This window comes from Alexandromys fortis, unplaced genomic scaffold, assembly GCF_014885135.2.
Source record: "Alexandromys fortis isolate MF-2015 unplaced genomic scaffold, M_Fortis_MF-2015_v1.1 scaffold_66, whole genome shotgun sequence".
Taxonomy (NCBI): domain Eukaryota; kingdom Metazoa; phylum Chordata; class Mammalia; order Rodentia; family Cricetidae; genus Alexandromys; species Alexandromys fortis.
Genome location: NW_026067950.1, coordinates 1,965,345 through 1,989,192, shown reverse-complemented (window position 1 = coordinate 1,989,192; position 23,848 = coordinate 1,965,345). Strand labels below are relative to the sequence as shown.

The following is a 23,848-nucleotide window of genomic DNA, read 5'->3' as shown; positions in this document are numbered from 1 at the left end:
TCCAGGGTCTCGGAGGGGCGCTACCTGGAAGGGAATGAGCTAAGACAGAAGAAGGAGGCCAAGCAGTTTTGTCAAAGCCTCCGTTTATTAGGGATGGGTTACAGTTTATATATGGTAAGGAATGGGGGGCAGGGTACGGGATCTCGCAGGCCGCGTGGTTCCGGTCACCTAGCTAGGTTACTTTCGGACGGTTAGGCCAGAAGTCACAAGTTGCCACACCTGGTTCCCTGGATAGCTGGAATGTGAGGCGGGTTCCGCTAAGATTAGCAGTTAATTGGGTGAGGGGCAGGTTTTGTCAATAGAACATAACTATGGGTGTGAGGTTCTCTGCAGACTCCCTAGAGTGATGGTTTCTGTAATGATTGTTAGGGGGGAAATGGCTCCTGACAGTACTTGGGAAGCAGAGGCAGGCAGTTCTTTATGTATTTGAATCCAGCCTGCTTATACCGAGTTTCAGGCAGTCCAGGACTACATAGTGAGGTCCTATCCTGGGGAGTGGGGGTGGGGGAAAGTCATGTGACTATGGTTAGAGTCTGTAGCTAGCCTACCAGGACTGCACTCTTTCCCATCCTGTATAGGAGAGTCTTCAGGATGTGGTGTGCAGTAACGGCCAGTCCTTTCTATTGCTGACTAATGTCCTGGTTGTTTTTTGTTTTTTGTTCTACTTGTCATCTTGATAACAAGCTAGAGTCAAATGGGAAAGGGAACTTCTACTGAGAAAACGCCTTTATCCGATGGTCCTAAAAGCAAGGCTGAGAGGTGTGCTCTTAATTGTTAATGATAAAGAAGGACCCAGCCAGCTGGGAGGGAGGCACCCCCTCCGCATGTGGTCCTGGGTATTATTAGAAAGCAGACCAAGCACTCCATGGGGGGAATCTAGTAACTATTACTCCTCCATGGCCTCAGCTTCAGTTCCTGCCTCCAGGTTCCTGTTTTGGCTTCTGCTGATGATAGTCTGTAACCTGTAAGCCATACAATAAAATAAACCCTTTTCTCCCCAAGTTGCTTTTGGTCATGGTCTTTATACCAGAAATAGAAAACAGACTAAGACAATGAATATAACATTATATGAATACCTGGTAGTTTATTTACAGCTTGGAGGAGACTGATTGTCTCCAGCTTGGGTGGTTATGAGTAAAGCTGCCACAGATATTTGTGTGCAAAGTTTTGTGCCTGGGTGAGTTTTAGTTTCTCTGGGGTTTCAGTGCCTACATGTGAGATCTCCAGGTCACATAATAAGTGCATGTGTAACCCTGTAAGAAACTACCATTCCGTTTTATGTTGTTTGCAACAGCACATGAGATTGCCATGTTTCCCAACCATATCATCACTTGGCTGTCCACATTCTAACAAGTGCATAGAGGTATCTCATCAGGTTTAAAATAATTGTGATTAGTATATACTAATTATGAGGCGGGCGGGTTATTATGACACTCTCCTTTATCTCACAATGAATTCTGTTTGTATTTCTGTTATCTTGTGACGCTGATCCTCTTACCCTCTGTACACCCTTTTTGAAAACGTTATCTGTTTAAGTCTTCCACTTTCCTTTAAAGACAGGGTCTCAGTATGTAGCATTATAGCCCATATGCTGGCCTGAAGCTTGCAATCCTCCTGCCTCAGCTCCCCAAGTGCTGATTCCTATAGAGTTTTAAAGTCCTTTATATATTCACCAGTCCTATATTGTTTAAAAATTCACATGTATTTTGCTTCAGGTTGTGTCTTAATTGTCTTCCATTGCTTTTCTGTTTGTGTGTTATCTGGGAGTGGAGCCCAGAACCTAGGACACACTAGGCTAGTGGTCTGCCACTGTACCACGTTTCCAACAACACACTAAGACACTAGGCTAGTGCTCTGCCACTGTACCACGTTCCCAACAACAAACACACTAGGACACTAGGCTAGTGCTCTGCCATTGTACCACGTTTCCAGCCCTGACAACATTTGAGCAAAGCTGGGGTCGGAATGTGTGTGCTCTTCTGACATGGTCTTCTATGATGGGGGCTTTCATTTTCCAGTGTTATTTAAAACACATCTCACGTTACTGGTTCTCCCCCATGTGCTTGTGACGCCTGCAGAGTAACATTCATTGACAACTGTGGTGCCACAATTACTCAGCAAACCCCTTTGTTGCCCAAGAATACCAGAAAAGAGTGCTGTTGCTTTGGAACTGGAGTTGCAGAGGGCTATGAGACACCATGTGGTGTGCTGGGGATTGAACCTGGGTCCTCTGCAGGAGCAACAAGTACTCTTAACTGCTGAACCATCTCTCCACTGCCTTCACCTCATTTTTAAAGGTACAGTCTCATGTATCCCAGGCTGGCCTCAGATTCACTATGTGGATGACGATGACATTAAATTTCTGATCCTGCTGCCTCCTCTTCCCAAATGCTGGAATTACTGGTGTGATCCACTGAGCCCTGTTTATACACGACTGGGGATTGGACTCAGGGCTTCCTCAGTGCTAGGCAAACACTCTTCCTGCCACCTGAACCACGTGCACAAACTTTAACTTTGCTTTCCTGGTGTATTTTCTGTATCTTATTGGTCTTTTTAAAAGTATGCCCGTTTTAATTGCAGTAACACTCTGGATGAATGCTTGCTAAATACTCTTCCTCGTTTTGTCTTCTGTGCATTTTTTTCCTTGTGGCACTTGCTGAGGAACCCAGTTCCCTTTATCTGCAATGTGAAGGCCGCTGATAGTGCTGCTTTTATCACTGTGTTCTAATGATGGCCCACAGCAGCAGTGGAGTGTGGCTAATGTGGACGTGAGGTCCTAAAATCAGCTCATTGGCCTTCAGTGTGCTGGGCAGCCACCCACGCTATGTGGTAGCACACATTGTCTCCGGCAGGGTTCTGTTGCTATGAAAAGACTCCATCACCATGGCGAGTCTAACAAAGGAAAGCATTTAACTGGGGCTTGCTCATGGTTTCGTAGGTTTAGTTCATGGTTGTTACAGTGGGGAGCATGGTAGCACACAGGCAGACGGGGTAACTGAGAGTTCTATGTGCAGATCTGAAGGCAGCAAGAAGTGAGAGAAAGGGCACTGCATCTGACTTGGGCTTCCGAATCCTCAAAGCCCCCTCCCAATGAGATACTTCCTCCAACAAGGTCACATCTCCTAATCCACCTCAAGCACCATCATGCCCTAATGGCCAAGCATTCAAATATATGAGTCTCTGGGAACCACTCCTATTCAAACCACCCCACACAATGAACTTAAGAACCCTCTCAAGGGAGGATGTGGGGTAAAGGGAACACTCCTGCATTGCTGGTGGGAGTACAAGCTGGTACAGTCCCTTTGGTAACAGTGTGGTGATTTCTCAGAAAATTAGGAAACAACCTTTCCCAAGACCCAGTAATACCACTTTTGGGTATATAGCCAAAGGATGCTCAATCATACCACAAGGCTATATTCTCAACTATGTTCATAAAAGCATTGTTTGTCATAACCAGAACCTGGAAACAACCTAAATGCCCTTCAACTGAAGAATGAATAAGGAAAAAATGTGGTACATTTACACATGGAGTACTACACAGCAGAAAAAAGCGACATCTTGAAATTTTCAGGCAAATGGATGGAGCTGGAAAACATCATTTTGAGTGAGGTAACCCAGACCCAGAAAGAAAATTACCACATGTACTCACTCATAAATGGCTTTTAAACATAGAGCAAAGAAAACAAGCCTACAAATCACAATCCCAGAGAACTTAGACAACAATGAGGACACTAAGAGAGATTTACATAATCTATATGGGAAGTAGAAAGTAGAAAAAGACAAGAGTAAATTGGGAGTATGGGGACCTTGGGGGAGGGTTGAAAGGAGAGGGGAGAGGCAGGGAGGGAAGCAGAGAATAATGTAGAGCTCAATAAAAATCAATAATAAAAAATAAGATAAATCACTTATAAATCAGTAAAAGCAGTCCCAGTCTGACATTGAGTGTGGGCATTAATTCAGGGGTCTGATAGTTTTAGATGCATCAAGAAAAAGATGGGACCAGGTGGTGATAGTGTCTAAGCAGCACACAAAACTCTGAACATTATCCAAAGCACAAATGATCAACAAACACCATCCCTTGTAGGCTGCTGCTTTTGGATCAATCACAGTGGCAGCCTTGGGCTCATCTGCCTTCCATTTGGATCAGATGTGTTTCTTACCATCAGTGTTACTTACTGTAGCTGGGCAAATTCCAACACTCAGCCTCAGATTGGAGTAGACTTTTAAGTGGCATACGGTTTGTCTTATTAGTCAGTCAAAGGATAATAATGTCAGAACTCTTAAAAATTACACCTAGGGCTGGGCGGTGGTGGCGCACGCCTTTAATCCCAGCACTCGGGAGGCAGAGGCAGGCGGATCTCTGTGAGTTCGAGGCCAGCCTGGTCTACAAGAGCTAGTTCCAGGACAGGCTCCAAAGCTACAGAGAAACCCTGTCTCGAAAAAAAAAAATTACACCTATTTCCTGACAAGAGCCCCTTAAAGAATTCCCCAAGACCGTGCAGCTCAGGCTCAAATCCTGAAAGCCATCTCTAAGAGCCCTTCTTCAGTCTGAAGCTGCAGCAACACAGTTCCAGGATGTTCCAGAAGGCTGGAGGCCTTGACGCTGGGGATCTTTCCTCAGTTACGCTGTTTCTCACAGGCATTTTGTCACAGAAATGTGAAACAACACTAACACTGGGATCATTCTTTATATCTTTGTTTTGAGACACGTTCTAGCTAAACAGGTAGTCCAAGCTGACTTGGAACTCACTCTGTAGACCATAGTGGCCTTATTCACACAGATCCGCCTGCCTCTGACTCCCAAGTGTTGGGATTAAAAGTGTGCGCCACCGCGTCCCGCCCCATTAAAGATCTCATAACTTGACACTGACCTCTCTGGTCAGTGTTTATAGTTTATTTGTTCAAAGCCAGGTTTACTTCCAAGTTATACTATAGAGAATGGATTTTCTTTTACCAACAACTAGAAATTAGCAATTTGAGAGAAGACATATTTATTCATGTTTTTATGCGTGTGGGGGCTTGCTGTGGGATAATGGTCTGTACCTTCTCACTTGTATTTTTAAATAAACAGTGATTAGCCAGTAGGTAGGCAGGAAGTAGAGGCAGGGCAATGAAAACAGGAGAATTCTGGGAAAAGGAAAGAATCAGTATGCCGTTGTCACCCAGAAAGAGAGGAAGCCAGACACAGGGCAAGCAAGATGTGACTGCCTCGCCGAAAAAGGTACCAAGTCACGTGGCTAACACAGACAAGAATAATGGGTTAATGTAAGATATAAGAATTAATTAATAAGAAGCTTGAGCTATTAGGCCAACCAGTTTATAATTAATGTAGACCTCTATGTGCTTCATTGGGACTGAACAGTTGAGGGATCAGGCAGGACAGAAACCTCTGGTCAACAAGGGCATCACAGAAAATAAATGAAAACCAAAAGAAGCAGCTGTCCTTATGAGAATTCTGCTGTTAACAAGCACACTGTATAGACGTAGGTAGTTAGGAAGGGTTTGATCCAAGAGCACACTGTGTAGATGTGAGTAGTTAGGAAGGGTTTGATCCAACAGCACACTGTGTAGACGTGGCTGTACATTGGGACAGCAATGAAGAATTGTGGCAGATTAGAGTTGATGGCTAGAGTTTATTAGGAAGATTTTTCTCGGTTGAGAATCTTTCTGGTTAGAAAAAGTACTGGTTCTCTTTGCCAAATAATTCATCTCCTGCTTGCTACTGGTGTGTGTGTGTGTGGGGGTGTGTGTGGTGTGGTGTGTGTTCTAGAGGTTGGACCTAGGACCGAACACTAACACATGCTAGGCAAGCACTACACCACTAACCCTGACCCCATCTTTTTTTGTCGTTTGTTTTAACTTCTTAGGACACAGCCGGCGGTGGTGGCGCACGCCTTTAATCCCAGCACTCGAGAGGCAGAGGCAGGCAGATCTCTGTGAGTTCGAGGCCAGCCTGGTCTACAAGAGCTAGGACAGGCACCAAATACTACAGAGAAACCCTGTCTCGGGAAAAAAAAAAAAAAACCTTCTTAGGACACAGCCCATTAAGTTGCCCAAGCTGTCTCTGGAACTCAAGGATCTGCAGCTTGGGCAGTTCTTGGACTTCTGATCCTTATCACGGCTTCCCAAGGAGACAGGGTTAAGGCCCAGCCCATCCGGCTCCACTCCTACTTCTATAAAGGTAAATCTCTATTCTGCTTAGACGAAAGAGGAAGATGGTCCCTGCACACTAAGTTTCGGTTGCCTTTAACCCAGACTCGTCTTTCTGCCCAAATGGTATATCTTGGGTATGATATTCTGATGACATACTCTGTCAGGAAATGAATGACAATCCATTTTTGGTTTCTTTTTCCTCCTTCTAGAAAAATCTTGAAGATGCGTTCATTTACAGATGTGTAGCTAATAATATATATTGCACACTTCTTTCAACTGTAAGCCATTTTCTTATCAATTTACACTTGACACCTGAGGAGGAGGATCAGATAATATGTGTGTGCCCCACGTACTATTTAGTCACTGGTCATCTGAAATCAGAACGTTTGACATGACATGGTTATCTGTACATTTACTTGCTAAATCTGGCCGTTCTAATCATTCAATGTGAGAAACTTAGAAAAAATGGACGTCTAAATTATCTCAACAGAGAAAAGTGGTGAAAAGAGGAATTCTGGATTTTTATTTAACGGTGGTAAACTGTACATAATAAAATTTATGCGTTTAACCATTCTGAGTGCAAAGCTCGGCGGCTGCTATGTTGAATTGTGCAGCCACTACTTAATCGCCCCCACACATTTTCCATCATTCTGGACCGAAACTCCGTGTCCATTAATAAAAATACCCTTCCCTTTCCTCAGCTTCTCCGAATTGACAACTGCAGTGTGCAGCATGGGAGAAAATCACATTCCTCAGGTTTTGCTCCAGCCAGAGTCATCAGTAGTCTGAGGAAAAGAGCATCACCAACCGTGAGGATAACGCAGAGGAACTTTCCCTTTATCCTAGTTTCGAAGGGAACTCTTCACTCCAACAGTGCTCACCAACCTGGAGCTCCCCAGCCCTGGATCGACCCGCCCCGCCCCGTCCCCTGGTAACCTAGGGAACCGCGGGGGAAGCGTTACTCGGAGGAGACCGGATCCGGAAGTAGGGGTCTACCAACCAAAAGGCGGCCAGGCGCGGTGACGTGTCAAAATAAAGAAATAGGTGTTGGTGCTCGAGCTCTGCGTGCGCCCTGTCAGCGCTCTGGGCCATCGTTTGTCCCGAATCCCGATACCGTTTCTGTTCTCTAAGACTCCGTTTGCCGTTTTTGTTTTTCCCCTGTTTACTTTGCCCAGAGTATGACAGTGGCGGGGACTGGAGGGAAAAAGCCCACAAGTCACCGTGGTTTCAGCATGACGGAGTAGCCCAGGCCACCACCGTGGAAGCTGTTCTCCGTCTTAGGCTTGCTTGCTCTGTGAAAGAGGGCAGGTTAAATGCATCTGGAAAACTTAAGATTTTAGCGTCGAAAGCCTGCCACTCTAAATTCAGATCTAGAGCCTATGTCGTCCGGCCATCAGGACCGTGCAATTTCTAGCTAGCTTCGTCTTCGGTTCTCTAGGCCCGGATTATAGAGGTGGGAATTGCCGACACCAGGCCCCTGCGCCCGTGGGAAGTGAGACAGCGAACAAATGAACACATTCCCAAAATGGATTTTGTGGGGCACCGGTGGAATCGAGGAACAACCACTTAATTCCTCTCACACGTAGAAGCAGAGGAGACCCACACAGTGGCCTGGGGGTAGTTCTGAGCTTGGGGACCACCAAAGGACTCAGTCTACAATTCGGTAGCCCCGTGAACAGCATGTGGGCTATAGGGAATGAGGTTTGAGGCAAAGGTGCTACTATCTGAGGTGGAATAGTAATGACAAGGTTGGGGCAGAAGCTGCGACAGTGAAGGTCAAAGTTTGGTAGTGTCAGAAAAATAAGTAATGGGAAGTTTGGTAGTATCAGAAAAATACGTAAGCCCCCTTTTGTTGTTGGAGACAGCAGCTGCTTCTTTCCACAGTGGAAGCTGTCATGACCCGCCCAGCCCAAAGTTCAGTCTGGTGTTGTATTGTAGAGAGGGCGTGTGTGGACACACTTAACGGCTCCGTGTGTTGTAAAAATAGTCAGCATCTCCCGGAAGAACTATATTCCTAGGTTTTTTTCACTTCCTCGTTCCCACTCGGTTGGAAGAGCATCCTTTTGTTTTCTCCCTACTTCCCTTTCTCCCTGACTGAACTCGCTGACTTCAAGGGTCCCACAGCTAGGTCGTAGCGCGCTCAGCCGTGCAAACCGCTTTGCTGTTAGCTCTTTCTGGTTTGCGTCCGTGACTTTCTACAGGGTGCTAGATCCATTGAAAGTCAGGTTGGTTATAAACCTTCCTTGGGGGGGAAATATGTGCATACCCACAAGGATTTTGATAGCCCATGAGTTTACCTGTTTTCTGAACCCGCCCTTTCTTAATCTTGGGGATTACGGTTATGCAGGGCTGCTAATGTTTGCTTTACACTCGAAAATGACGCACTTCGGGGAGGAGTTCGATTGAAGTCTAAAGCTCCACCGGGCGGGAGGGGACAAAGGCTTTTATGGAAAAATTATTTACTCCCTGAAAAATATTCGAACTTTCCCTCGTCCACCGACTCGGTCTCCACCAGAAGTACTTATTGGTTCATCAGTCCCGAGCCGAGCACCCGAGAAGCGCCAGGTGGGACTCCGAAACCGGACCGTGAGAGCCAGAAGCGCGCAGCCGGAAGTCGCCCCAGCCGGAGAGCTGGAAACCCGGAACGCGGATCTCTTTCCCCCGTCCCGCCCCGCCCGGAAACGGCCCGCTGCGCTGGCGGCGCCCGCACTGGGCATGTGCACGCGGCGCCGCGCATGCTCCGTGGAGGCCCGCTTCGGTTTCCGTCGCGGGGCCCGCGGCGTCTCGGAGCGCAACCGGAACTAGCCGTTGCGGGCCGGCCTTCTCCGCGCTTGGGCCTGCAGGTGATCTCCGAGCCCCCCGGCCCCCTCCGCCCTCGTCGTCCCCCTCGGTTCGGCCGCCGTCCTCTCGCAGCCGCCGGCATGAGCGCCAGGCCGTCCGCGTCGCCGCCCTTGCCGGGCCCGCGGCTGTTGCTGCTGTTGCTGCTCCTGCTGGGGACGGTCCCGGGCCCGCACCCGGGCAGCGCCTTCTACCTGCCCGGCCTGGCGCCGGTCAACTTCTGCACCGAGGAGAAGAAGACCGACGAGTGCAAGGTGGGGAAGGCCCGGCGGGCCGCCCGCGGAGGGGGCGTAGCTGTGGGTGGGGTCGCGTTCCGGAGCGGCGGCGGGCGGGCAGGGCAGGCGGTGCGGGCAGGGCAGGCGGTGCGGGCAGGGGCCGTGCCCCCTCGGGCCGCTTTCCCAAGGTGCTCTGAGCGCTCAGGCGACCCGTCCCCCTCGTCCCCGCCAGGTCGCAGGCACTGCTCCGGCGGCGAGCCGATCGCCCTTGGAGTGGCCTGCACGCAGCTCCCGGGGTGACCTGCCGCTCACCCCGTGGGGCGCTCCCAGCCGAGCGACAACTTAGAGTAACTTTTCCTTGTATGACTTCCCGTGTCATTGTATTTTTCTGGAATTCCTGGTTACGACGACTTATTCTTTCTAGGACTTTCTAGGTCTCACTTGAAGATTAGCAGTCGTTTACTTAACCTGTGGATCGTGACACCTCCTCTCATCAAAACTGCGTTAGTAAAGACTAGTTATCGAGACGCTTAATTCCTGGCCTTTAAATGTTATTTTTAAAAATCTCTGTAAACATATTTAAGAGACCCCAAGTGGGTTTCTCCGAGATAGTTTTAAATACTTTAAAGAGGCATACGGCGAAAGAATCCGTCTTGAAAGTGTTGGCTTCGTAGAACATTGGCCTACAAGTTTTTCGGTTTACCAGCTGATAGCGGTTTTTATGTTATTAGGTGTAGAGCATCACAATATACCATTATTTCGTTAAGTTACTGAAACTTAACCGTTTGCAGGATCGAGGCTCTCCTTGAAACCTTTCATTTCAAATAATAGTTGAGAAAACGTTTACAGTCTGCAGTTGGCTCATTTACTAACTTTTTAAAGCTGGTGTTTATTTTATGACTGTTAGCTTTACCGCAGTTGTGCGTTAGGGAGGCTCTTAAAGTTTTCACTGCATTTTGCTGTTTCTAGGTTTAAATGTGTCAGCTACGCAGTGTCGCACAATCACATCAGTTTTCAAAAGAAACAGCCTGTGAGTGAGTGTGTGATGTCTTCATAGTGTCTCGGAAAGGAAAGTATCTTCCCAGCCTCTCCAGCCACCGCTGGAGAATAGAAGCTTATGAAGAGATCGATGAGGTCTGATGTGGAAGGTGTGTGTCCACGTCCCTAAAGAACAGACGAGGGAGCGTTTGGGACGAGATGAGTGTGAAGGAATTTATAGGTGGTCTGTAAGCAAAATGATTTTTTTTTTCTCTCACGAGGTCCTTAAGTATCTTTGTGGAAAGTTTTCAGGTCCTTTGAGAATTTTAGCTTTGATAGATGTGGGGATAAACTAGGCAAGACATCACATCCTGGATGTCGGATCTTCAGCTGCTCTGTGTTGGCCAATAGGAACAAGGGCGTGTTGCTGGTCTCCCCCAGCTTGTCGGTGAGAATTTAAGCTTCTTCCCTTTTCTCTCACTGGGGAGGTATTCTGCATAGTGAAATTTTTATTACCTCAGTTAGGATGGCAACTGCTTGTTTTGAGTACCCCTTCCCTCTCTTCCTGACAGATTTATTTCACAGTTGGGAGGCTGGAAAGCTAAGGTTTAGGTGCCCACTCAGGGTCTGGTGAGGGTTCATCATCTTCCTGGTCTGTATGCAGGTGTCTTCATGTGGGAAGAATGAAAGAGCTTCTTTAGGCCTCTTCGAGGACAGTAAACCTTGGTGGGCGTGCCCTGCCCAGACCTGGTCATCCCCTTCATAGTACCTTTACCTGAGGGTCTTCGTTTCAGCGCAGGAATTGGGACAGGAGAGCGGAAGGTGGAGACCATCCATCCTGCGTTTCTTAAGAGGACAGAGGGACTTATTTAAACATCAGAAGTGAACAGAGAAGCCTTCGATACTGTTCTCTTACATAATTCTGCTTTTTCTGCTTTGTAGCACAGGGACAGTCGTGTTTGCCTCTTATGTTTGACTGAGAGGAAGCATCGTCTTTGCACTGATGTGTGCAGAGTGAGGCAGCTGTCGCCCCGTGGAGCACGTGCAGAATGGCCCTCCAGTCCTCGTCCTGCATTCTCTCAGGATGGATTTTGAGATTGAGGATGTGGATACTTTGTCGACTTAAAATTGTTGTATAAGCCTTGTGGCTGGGCACACCGTTAATCGCAGAGGCAGAGACAAGCTCATCTCTTGAGTTTAAGGCCAGTCTAGCTACATAATGAGTTCCAGGGCCTCCGGGGCTGTGAAGAGAGACCTTGTCTTAACAACAGCAGTTTTATGTTTAATTTCCTGGCAGAGAAACAGGAGTCCACTCAACATAAAATCCTGTTTGTGCTACTCTAATTTCTGATTTATGATCTTAGCTTTCATGAATACTGAATTGTCCTGGTTTACTCTGTTTTAGCATAATGCCATTCCATGTGTGTACATTTAAATACCTGTGTGATCACGATGTGTGCATTCTTGTTTCTGTTAGAGACGCGAGCTTTTTATTAACTTATGCTGTCTGTGGCTTCCTAACCATTCATGCTTGTCAGGCATTTTGTTCGGTTTCAGTTTTTTATGTTGTAATTAGTTTGTTGAAATGTACTTAGCACGGAGTAGTTGTAGATTGTTTTTTGTCAAGATTTATTTTACCTTTAATTATGTGTGTTTGTGTGCAGATGCCTATGAGTGTGGGTGCCTGTGGAGGCCAAAGGTGTCAGATCCTCTGGAGCTGGAGTTACTATTAGTTGTAGCCCTCAGATGGGTGGGTACTGGGAATTGAACTCAGGACCTGTAGAAGAACAGTGCTGGACTCTTAATGACTCAGCCGTCTCCCCAGCTTCTATTTGTGTATTCTTTTTTTTTTAAATATTTATTTATTATGTTATAATATTCTGTCTGTGTGTATGCCTGCAGGCCAGAAGAGGGCACCAGACCTTATTACAGATGGTTGTGAGCCACCATGTGGTTGCTGGGAATTGAACTCAGGACCTTTGGAAGAGCAGGCAATGCTCTTAACCTCTGAGCCATCTCTCCAGCCCTGTTTGTGTATTTTTAAATGTAACTTTTTTCCCCTGGTTTTTCGAGACAGGGTCTCTCTGTGTAGTCCTGGCTTTCTTGGAACTCATTTTGCCGACGAGGCTGGCTTCGAACTCATAGAGATCCGATCCGCCTGCCTCTGCCTCCCAAGTTCTGGGATTAAAGGCATGCACCACCACCGCCTGGCTGTAAATCTTATTTTTTAATTTTATTGTCTGTGTATGAGTATTTTGCCTTTGTGTGTGTATGTGTCATGTGCATGCTGTGTACCCAGGGAGTCTACATCAAATATCTTGGAACTGAAATTACAGACACTTGTTAGCGCCTTGTGGATGTTGGATAGAACCTGGACCTTCCAGAAGAGCAGCCGGTGGTCTTAAGTCATCTCGCCAGCCCCCTCCGAAGTGTGTGTCTTGTGCCTGTGTCTGTGACCACCTGAGGGGACAGGGCTCAGATCCCACTAGAGCTGGAGTACTGATGGTTGTGAGCCACTGACATGGAAACTGGGAACCAAACTCAGGTTTGGTCCTCTTCACGAACAGCATCCCACCATTAATATTTATTTCTGAGTTGTTGAAATGGGGTTTTGCTTTCCTGACCTCAAGTACAAAATATTTCAGCTTTATCCTACCTACTGTTGAGATTACCAGGTACAGCTTAGTTATACATTTAATAACTATATGATAATACCTGAGATACCCTTGTGTGTATGGGGGTGTTAAGAATTGAACCCAGGGACTTGTATATACTAGCCGTGTGCTCTACCACTGGTCTATAGCCCCATTTCTGGAAACATTTTTCATGCGTGGCTTTCAGTGCCATTGAGGCGTCTGGTTTTCCTTCCTCACATCTGTGCCTTATTTTGTTAGTTTTAAGACCATAACAACAAAGGCCTGCACTATGGTTCTGTTCCTGCAGCCTCTCCCATGGAGGGATAATTGGCTGTGTGATGAGAGCAAGTGCATCTGCACAGGGTGAGGTAGGTGTACAGTTCCCACCGTTAGGAAAGTCTTGACTCAGGTAGCTGCTGTGCCTGGGTAGCTGTGGAGTGGGTGGCTGTGCTTGAAGGTGAGTGACAGTTCACCTTCATGGTTTACCTGTCAATATCTGGCTCCTTAATGTCAGTTCAGACCTAAGAACTAAAGTAGCACAAGCTCTCAAAACATTGGAGGGATCATATTCTTAGGGGAAAGAGTAAGGTTTGCTTTGGTGGCACACGCACATCTTTAATCCCAGCACTTGGGCAGCAGAGGCAGGCGGATCTCTGTGAGTTCCAGGCCAACCTGGTCTACATAATGAGCTCCAAGACTAAAGAGACCCTGTCTCCAAAAAAAAAGACACTTGCCAGTGAGCCTGACAATCTGGTTCAATCTTTGGGATCTGGGTCCCACATGGAGGAGAGAACCTATCCCCAAAAGGTCTGCTCGCTCACTCACTCACTCACACACACACACACACACACACACACACACATACACACACACACACACACAGAGAGAGAGAGAGAGAGAGAGAGAGAGAGAGAGAGAGAGAGAGAAATTTAAAGAAGAAAAATGGAAATTCTTCCCTGTAGTGTAAAGAACAATGGCCAACTCTACCCCCTAGTGGCTGACAACAGCAAAGCTCAGATACCATTAGTTCAGCAACCCTGATAAAATGAAGGCTTTCTCAGTCATACTTTTAACCTTCCTTTCTTGGAGTTATTTTTAGAAACTGTCTGTAGCATTTGACTGAAGTAGTATGAAGATTTTGAAGTACTGAAACAAAAATCAGTTTATGTGTGTATTTATTGTTTCAAGTGGGTAGCATTTCCTGACTGGCATTTGGTTTCATACCCTCGTAGTTTTCTCTGGAATAAAAGTGTGGATTCTTACCTTCTGGAAACCTAGGAGTGTGTGGGTGGTATTTCAGGATTGACGTTGGGAAGTCACAGTTAGCCACAGTAAATAAACATTTTACCAGTTCTTCCTTCCAAAGCTGTATAGCTAAACGCACAAAACAAAGTCACAGGCATGCAGCCACTTTACAGCAAAGTAAACCTGCATGTGTGCCCTCGCTGGCCTGTACTGCCCTCCTCACACCGGGGTTCTCAGTCTTCTTACACACATCTGCCACCTGGGCTTCTAGTAAGTTTTCTAGTTCCTGTGGCCACTGGATCCTTCCTTCTCTGTTGCTGTTAGGTAAACTGCTGGGTGTGGGGGTCACTGCTTTCAGCCTAGGATTGGCAGACAGGCAGGCAGAGCTGAGTTTGAGGCCAGCCAGGGCTGCACAGTGAGGACTTAGCTTAAAAGAAAAAAAATTAAAAAGAAAGAATTTCCATAAAGGGCAGGCCTACTAGATGCCCTCTGCTAATAATGGTAATGACTGCCGTCGTAGCGTTTGTGTGTTCTGAACACAGAGTAACTCAGTCAGTCTCCATAACCATTCTGGGTTTTTAGATGGGGAACAATGGAAACTCAGTACTTAATTTAGTGATTATACACCTAATTCAGTTCACAGAGGCAATAGAGTTCAGCCAAAAAGCAGGTAAGCCCAGGACTGTCTGACGCCACAGCTCTGGCTTCTCACCACTCTGGGATGCCCTGTGCATTTTCCTTCTGTGTGGCTCTACTTCCAGAATTGATGTTAGTCCCCCCAAAAAAGTTACTTGTCTATGTAAAGAATTTTGAATTTTTTTTTTTATTTTTAGGGTATTTTTGGACAGGGTGTTGTATAGTCCAGGTTGGCTTTGTAATCCGAATGTATGAGGCTGGCCTTGAACTCTTGGGCCTCCAGTCTCCACCTCCTGAGTGCTAGAATTACAAGTGTACGCATCACCTGCTCCATGGTCAGATTTATATTCCATTCTTTGATACACTCTAAAATTGGAACTTTATTTTTCAGAGATATGAGGAAATAGCCTTGAGTAAATAGATCAGCTTCCGTGAACAATAAAACACTCCCACCCTTTCTTGTAACCTGAGTTTCTACTTAACAACTTCCTACTAAGATTTTTTTTTTTTATCGTGTCTGCATTAAGACTTACATCAGTCCACTTCTCTAACATTAGGCAGTGGGATCTTGTGTGGCCTTCCCCATTGTATTTTAGACCCTTTTATGACTGCCTGGCTGGTGCCTTTGATCCTTATACAGTGGTGCCTCCTCTCTGAGCGCCCTTTCCCACTGTAGGTGTTAGGTGGAGCTGATGCGGTGGCAATGGGAAGAAGCAGAATAAAGGCCAAAGCAAGAGCACTTGAGCCTGGCCGTGTGTCTACAGCAGTAAAACAGCTCTGACCACAGCTGGGACTGGATTTTCTGACTGAAACAGAAAATAGAAACATGCACTGGGAAGGTGGATTTAGAAGGGACACCCCCGCACTCTAAATTAGATTTTAAAAAATTGCCATATAAATTTTTTCCCAGGGATTCATAGAAGATTTCTTTAAGTACAAGAGTAGAGTCATTCTTGCCAAACTTAATAAGAAAAGTTAAATATTTAGTCCCATTTTCCTTCCTGGATAAGTCTGTTTTGAAGACTTGATACCAGAAAAGAAAGGGCCCAATTCCCCAGCACAGCTTCCTAAAAGTGAACTCTTGGGAGTAGGTCTGAAATTAAGATGAACCTTGGCCGATATTGCATAGGTCCAGTGAATCAAGGCAGTATCTTCATTGTGCCCTTGGCATTCGGGGTCGTTGTTGAACAGCAAGCTTTTCTCTCTTTTGAGACAGGGTACCACTCTGTAGCCCTGGCTGGCTTGGAACTAGCTGCACAGAACGGGCTGGCCTCCTAAACTCTGGGATTAGAGGTGTGCACCACCGCGCTCCACCACAGTGGCTTTTCATACTATGTACAATATATATGACGTTTCCATTCGTTTATATATTTTGATCATATTCATCCCACCCATGCCCATAACCTAAATGCCATTCATATAGTGCTTGCTGTTTTAATAATGAGAAAATTAAACCCTGCAGAGACTCGGTAACTCTCCCTAACAATGCAGATATGTCAGCACTGTGTGCATGCACTGCCTACAGAGGCCAAAAGAGGGATTGGATTCCCCTGGAGCAGTAGTTACAGGTGGTTGTGAGCCGCTGAGTAGGTGGTAGGAACTGAACCCGGTCCTCTGGAAGAGCAACCCGCGCTCTTAACCTCAGCCACCTCTCCAGCCCCCATAATTTATTTTTTATGTTAAAAATGACAAGTACCTCCCCTCATGAGCATGCAAATTTGCTTTCATTTTCAGTAATTGACATAAGTACATTATACCAAATAATTGTTCTGTCAATTAATGTTTGATTTATATTCTTATTTTCTGTACCCATTACTCACTCAGTATGGTGTAAAAACTTTATTGGCTATAGTCACAAGCAGAAAAGCTTAAGAAACCTACTGAATAGCTGAGATCTGATCAATGGCTGTGCAGAAGCAATGACCCAGCATGTACAGTCATTTCCTCTTCTATGGCTACAGGACCTCCTACAGAAACCCAGGGTTATCCATATATTAGTGAATCTCTATCCAAGCTCAGGATGTTCAGACTAACAGACAACAAGTATACATATTTATTCATTTAATTTATAATTGCACGTCAGCTATGGAGCTATGGACCATATTCTTTATGTACCATTTTCTTTTATTATCACCTCATTTAGTCTTTACATTCAAGGTCATTACTTGTCCAAGATCACATGTTTATTGAGACTGGACCTAAAGTCTTAAGGCTTTAATTGCCATGGGTACCTGCAGAGACCAGCAGGCAGGTGTGTGTCACCCCGAGTGGTTCTAGGAACTGCACTCAGCTCCCCTGGAAGGAGAGCATGTGCTCCTGAGTCGTCTCCACAGCCGTCTGGTGCTGCGCTGTCACCAGACTGATCTCGTGCTTCTTATGTGCAGTGGTAAAATGAGCTTTGTCTCTAGGCGGAAGATTTGTGAGGAATACTGTTTTTAGAAGTTTTTATGGAAAACTCTTGAAAATAACAGACTTTTTGTATCACAAAGCAGAACCAGCACATACTGCATAGAGGCATTATCCATATCTTTCCTGTGTGTACAATTTGAGGCTACTTTGCTAGATCATGAAAAGTTGACAGAGAAGGTAAATTTAATGGAGGGTTTGCTATTAGATAAAAATGCCAAGTGCGTGGTTAGCAAAAACTAGTAAGATGCACATAATTTTCGAGAGTGGGACAAGAACCGGTGTGAACCTTAGTGAGCATCAGAGTCAGATGCGTTGAGGTGGACACAGTTGGTTTAAATGACACTGTTAGAGAAACAGAGGCTTTCCTGGCGGCTAGAGTTAGTGAGAGACGGACCCTGAGCCAGGGGTATGGCGCTTGTCAGTGATCTCAGTGCTAAGGAGGTAGAGGAGGAGGAACGTGAGTTCAGGATCAGCTTTAGCTCAGTGGCTGATGTGGGATCCCTCTGTATGCTGTGAATACCATTGGTTAATAAAGAAGCTGTTTTGGACCTGTGATAGGGTAGAACAGAGCTAGGTGGGGAATACAAAACTGAATGCCGGGAGAAAGAAGGTGGAGTCAGGAGAAGCCATGTAGCCCCACCAGAGACAGACACCTAACCTTGCCGGTAAACCACAGCCACGTGGCGATCTACAGATTAATACAAATGGATTAAATTAAGATGTAATAGCCAAAGGGAAGCTAGAGCTAATGGGCCAAGCATTGATTTAGTTAATACAATTTCTGTGGTTTCTTCGGGGCTGAGCAGCCTGGGACAAACAAGCAGCCCTCCTACAACACATAGCGAAACCCTAACTCAGAACCAAAAAAATGTAGTTTTAGAAGGAGCTAGGCCGGATGGTGGTGGTGCACACCTTTAATCCCAGCACTTGAGAGGCAAAGGCAGAGGCAGGTGGATCTCTGTGAGCTCAAGGTCAGCCTGGTCTACAGAGCTAGTTCCCGTACAGCTAGGGCAGCTACACAGTAACCTTGTCTCAAAAAACAAAAACAAAGGAAGACTAGTAAACCTGATTTGTAAGGCTATTTTAAATTTGAATTTAGACAGGTATGGGTTTAAGGAAGTGGGTAGCTGTAGAATAGTGGATATTTTTTACCCGTAAACCCCAGGACTGGCACCTGAAGCTAATTAGGGTGTTAAATATAGCAAGGAAAATGCAGGAGATGTTTTAGCTTATTGGTAATATTAGATCTATGATAAAAATGCCAATAAAGTTGGTAGTGTTAGAGCTGTAATGCTAACGTGGCAACAACTTCAGGGTGTGTGATCCCAAGCACGGAGGTTCAAGGTCATCCTTGGCCCTACAGATAGGTCAAATCCGGTATGGGCTACGTGGGACCCTGCTCCAAAAACAAGTTATATGAGAGAGCAAGGTTGAGTCTGTTAAGTTTATTTGGACTAAATAAAGTAAATTAATTTGGTCTTGGACAAATTTAGAAAGAATATTTGAAAAGAAGCAACGTATACTTAAGGATGAGCATTTAGCTTTGGGGAGAACGCACAGGAGAAATGAGTCTCTTTGAAGACTTTCTACACAGGGACAGAGAGAGGTTGCTCAAAAGGACCTTTGACCTTCTATAATACTAGGACACTTTGGTATTTGGACCGTGAAGTTTGCTGTAGTTGTGCTTGATGGCACATGTTGAAAGTGTTGTGTGGGTGTAGCCAAGTCCTGGGACAACCAGCTGGCATGGTAAAGGGGACAGCTGAAAAGATTGCAGCCTTCCGGTTTTCGGGGTTTCCTCTAAAGATGAGGCTTACAGGGAAACGACGGAGTCCAGCGCAGCTCACTGCCTGTTGTCAGAAGGCTGGCTCTCAAGCCACAGGTTGTTTTTTACGCTTTTAGGTGGTTGAGGAGGAAAGAAGAAAACTATTTAGTAATGATTGAGAATCCCATGAACTTCAGCTTACTGGACCTCAGGCATGTCCTCAGTTCCCAGTTGTCTGGGCTGCTTTTACACCACAGGGTACAGCCAGTGGGTGCTACAGGCCCTAAACGGTTTTCTCTGTCTCTTTATAGGAAAGGTTTGCAGCCCTGGGATGGAGTAATAAAATGAGAGCTGTTTTTTCTGGAACAAGGCTCTGGTGACTGGAGTGAAAATGTTAAGTATACAAAGAGATTATTTATATAAACGGCACCAAGCAGCTTGATATTCTATTACTTCTGCCCAATTTAGAAGCCATTGGCCTCCTATGGCCATTTAACTTTAACTAGCATTAAATACAAGTCAAGAATTCCGTTTATTCCACTCCAGTAACTGACCACATTCTAAGTGCCCAGTGGCCTCCATGGCCTGGAGGGTGTCACGTCCAACAGTGCGGATGAAGAACATTGGCATTGGGTTCTGTTGGACACCGCTGCACAGTAGGATGCCCTCAGCTTTCATCTTGGGCATGCCATTGCTGAAGCTTCTCAGAAACTGCTAGGAAACGGGATTGTCATTCTCATTCTTCAAACGAGAAAACGTAGACCCGAGAAAGGAACCTGCCTGTCCACCAGGTGGGTCAGAGTGAGGACTGAAGCCTTGGCAGCCTTGCTTCCCAAGACGAGGTTGGGAAAGGATACGCCTGATGATGATAGCATTGTAGGTTTTGAAACTGAAAACTTAGAAAGTCTCAGAGAGAGAAATCTGGAGATGAGCCTGAATTAGATTTAGAATCCTTCCTTTCTTTGTTAGATGTTAGAGTATTTGAATTTAGGTTTGTCTTTATAGCTATGTTAGTAGAGTCTTTTCACCAAGTAAACCATCAGCTACAAGTTTTACCTTCACAGTGGTTGTGTATGTTTGACTTTAATTACTCAAACATTCTGTGATGCTGAACTGTCACGTCCTGCCGTCTTGTTTGCTGATGACCATTGGCATATTTTTTTTTTTTTTTTTTTTTGGTTTTTCGAGACAGGGTTTCTCTGTGGTTTTGGAGCCTGTCCTGGAACTAGCTCTTGTAGACCAGGCTGGTCTCGAACTCACAGAGATCCGCCTGCCTCTGCCTCCCGAGTGCTGGGATTAAAGGCGTGCGCCACCACCGCCCGGCCCATTGGCATATTTTTATGCAGAGAGACTTATATTGGGCGGCGGAAGCCAGTGTGGGCTTTTGAGTTGCTATTTTCTTAAGTATAGAGTTTGTCTGTGAAACTTGTTTACAAAGGTTAATATTGCCTTTAGGAGTTTAGCTGATGAAAACAGTAATTTTTTAGACTCTCTACCTGTTTGTAGTATCAGTCTTTTTTGTCTGTATCTTCTCATTCTGTTAGGCACTGTTTAAAATACAAGATGAGTATTACCACCATTTTGCCCATAAGGAAACTGAAGTATCCGTGGGGAAACTGACTTGTTAAATAATTTGTCCCAGATTACACAGTTAAGCAATTGGACAAGGTTTGTAACCCAGGCAATCTGACCCACAATCTATACTTTGATCTGCTCTTTTTAACTCTTCCCCTAATGACAGGGAGAGGCAAGCGTGTAGAATTCAGGACAGTCCTCAGAAGTTGATCTAGATAGTGAGCAAGCAGTTTCCCTTGCTGAGCTGTCTTGTGGGCCCTATTGGCCTGTTACATTGCACATTGTGTATCTTATTTTGCCTTTTGCTAAGTGGGGGGTAGTAGAAAGTATTGAGTACTGGTGAAATTGGAACGGCAGTGCGGCTTTATGTCATTCTTGGCACCCTCTTGATCTCATCCGCAGGTAGCCACAGCAGTCTTGACTCAATGAAGATATTTGTCTCAGTATTTGGTTAGCCCCCAAAGTGTTTCAGGACTCAGATGGCTTCCCGGGAAGCTACATCTATATCTAGGAGCAATTTTGAAAGCTGTAGTAGAAAGATGTTTTCTAAGAGGTTGAGTTAGCCTTTCTCCCTCTCCTTTGTGTTGAACGTGATCTGGTTACTAATTGTAGTGCGTCATTCTCCACTGATCGCAATGGTCCAGCAGCATTAGACCACGTGGTCGTCTCCTGGCTGCTTAAGAGTGCATATAATGCGTGGGATTCTATTTACAGTGTGGTTAGTTGAGAAAAATCCAACCACTGTGGCAGCATTTCTTGATTATGGTGTGTTTTAAGGGAGAAATTGCTGTTTTGTTTTGTTTGAGACAAGGTTTCTCTGTAGCCCTGACTGTTCTAGAATTAACTTTGTAGACCAGTTTGGCCTTGAATTTAGAGTTCTACCTGCTCTGCCTCCCAAGTTCTAGGGTTAAAGGTGTGTGCTCAGCAAAAGTTTTTTTTTTCTTATGTTTGTTTATTTATTTGTTTGGTTGTTGAGACTAGCTCTGGTTGTTCTGGAACAGAAATTACTTTCTAAGAGGTACATTTTGTTTTTATTTAGGATCTGTGCATATGTGTGTGCGTGTTCTCCAGAGGCTGGGAGAGGGTGCCTCGTCTTTTAGAGCTGGTTTGAGGCTGTGAGCTGAACTTCAGGTGCTGGGGACTGAACTCTGGTCCTCGGCAAGAGCACTGCACCCTCTTAACCGTCTCCTCTTCCCTAGAAATAAACTACTTCTGTGCTGTCAAATGAAGCTGCTGAATTTAGAGAGCAGACTTTTAAAACAACGAGACAAATGCTTTTTAAATACCTTATTTAACATTATAGAAAATTTAGAATTTAAAAAGCATTAGAAATACTGGAGACACATGAGTAAAAGTTACATAGGTATGTTTTAAATGCATATAATTCATTAATCGAATATTTATGATAGAGTGGTTTAATGGTTGGAGCACCTGTGCTGTCTTCAGGGTTCATGTTCTAATCCTATGCTTCCTCATTCCAGGCTGAGATAGAGCTGTTTGTTAACCGACTTGACTCCGTGGAATCTGTTCTTCCTTATGAATATACAGCGTAAGTTTCCTGCTTAGTTTTTGTATAAACTTTCATGTGACGCATCACAATTCTGTGTTTAGAACTTTTAATTTCCCTACAGAAATAAGTTCATACTCATTTCCTAAATGCTGAGGGCCTAAAGATTTGGGTAGAGGTGGTGGAGACGGGGTCTCACTCGTTCTGGCTTCGAACTCTTGGCAAATCTCCCGTCTCAGCCTCTCAGTTGTTGGGATTGCAAGAAGACACCACACCCAGCTCAGAACACTTTGAGGTAACACCTGCTGTTCTGGAGCTGCAGAGATGACTCAGCTCAGAGCACATGTGGTCCTCCAGAGGACCCGGGTTCAGCTCCAGCACTCATGCGGTGGCTCCAGGTGCAGAGGGTCCCCTACCTCTTGGGGCCTCCATGGGGACCTGCACACATGTGGGGGCAGCATGTGCACACACAGCAGCAAATTCTGCTTGAAGAACTGGACTGCTGTTCTTGTGTCACTTTGTAGCATAACATGGATTTTCCTTTTTTACCTGATTATAAAAAATTAATTTTGTTCCTTTTAACTTTTTGTTTATGTGTATGGGTGATTTGACTACCTGAATGTCTGTGCAGCACACGATGCCTGGCTTGGGGGCAGAAGAAGAATCAGAGCTCTGGAAGTGGTGTTAGGGATGGAGATAAGTCACCGTGTGGGCGCTGGGCTGGAGCCCACGTTCTGAGGAAGAGCCAAGCCCTAGCTCTACTCATTCTGTAGACAACAGAGACCCGCCAGCCTCTTGCCCCCTCCCCCGCCCCGAGTGCCACAACATCTGGCTTCCTAGATATTTTTGAAGAGAATTCTGCTTCACATTGTCCTCAGAAAGAGCCACTGTTCTGTCTCTTGAGACATCTTTTCCTCGGGATTTTTAAATGTATATATCCATATTTGTATAGTTTATTTTAAGCAGGAGTGAGTTTGTGTTTGATTTGCACCTTTCGCAGCAGGGTTCTCTTTCATGTCAGTCAGTGTGCAGTCAGATTAGTCTTTTTCATAACTTGTAAGAATTATGTAGATCCCAGTTGCTTACTAGTTACTTATTTAAAGTTATTGCTTCTTATTATTTCATGTCTGGGTATGTTTGTGGGGTCAGTGTTCTCCGTCCACCACTGCATGGCTTAGCTAATTACAATGAGGTGGGCAGGCTTGTACATGATACTTTACCCAGTGAGCCATTTTCTGGCTTTCCAGGTTGTTTTATAAAATGTGCTGCATAAAAATGCCTGTAGTCATTGAACTGCTGTATTCCATTTGGCTGTTACATAGTTCCTAGATTCTAAAGGAGTTAAAATTTCTCTGTTTCTCAGGCTGGAGAGATGGCTCCATGGTTAAGTGTACTGGCTGCTCTCCCAGAGGACCTGGGTTCAATTCCTAGTACCCACATGGCAGCTCACAACCTGCCTGTAACTTCAGTTCCAGGGGATCTAACACCCTCACACAGCCAAAACAGCCAGAACACCGGTGCTTACAAAATAAAATCATAAAAATTTTTTCATGGCTCAAAGAGTTCTAAAACACAATTTCTGCCACACAGAAAAGTATTTGCCCAGTAATCTAAGTGTATGTAAGAAAGGAATGCAGAAGCCGAGTTGAGTTGACAGCCTCCTTCACAGAGCCTTTGATGCCCTTGTCTGGTATCTGTCTGTTAAGGAGTCGGCATGTCTTCTTCAGTCTTTGTTCCTGTTGGGAGCACTGACTGGGTCTGATCTCTGAAACGCATCCTCCTCTCAGTGGCCGACTGTCCTGTCTCCGTCGTGATGCCACTGTCGACGTGGATACAGATGCCCTGCAGTTGCTGTCCCCTTGAAGCCTAGCATCACTAAGCTAGCTCGTAG

General features: G+C 45.5%; 2 protein-coding genes across 2 annotated transcripts in view; both read left to right on the top strand.

Annotated features, from left to right (window-relative positions):
- Nucleotides 1–6,457, top strand: part of LOC126506672 (mitochondrial import inner membrane translocase subunit Tim8 A-like) — a 68,012-nt gene extending 61,555 nt beyond the window's left edge. The window contains exon 2 of the mRNA XM_050150408.1: nt 5,868–6,457. The gene's annotated coding sequence lies outside the window, so the exon portion shown is untranslated. The remainder of the gene's footprint in view (nt 1–5,867) is intronic.
- Nucleotides 6,458–8,874: 2,417 nt separating this feature from the next.
- The window catches only part of Tm9sf2 (transmembrane 9 superfamily member 2), a 47,733-nt gene continuing 32,759 nt past the window's right edge, over nt 8,875–23,848 (top strand). Inside the window, exons 1-2 of the mRNA XM_050150380.1 lie at nt 8,875–9,245; nt 21,932–21,999. Of these exons, the coding sequence (XP_050006337.1) occupies nt 8,889–9,245; nt 21,932–21,999 (425 nt within the window). The 5' untranslated portion in view covers nt 8,875–8,888. The remainder of the gene's footprint in view (nt 9,246–21,931; nt 22,000–23,848) is intronic.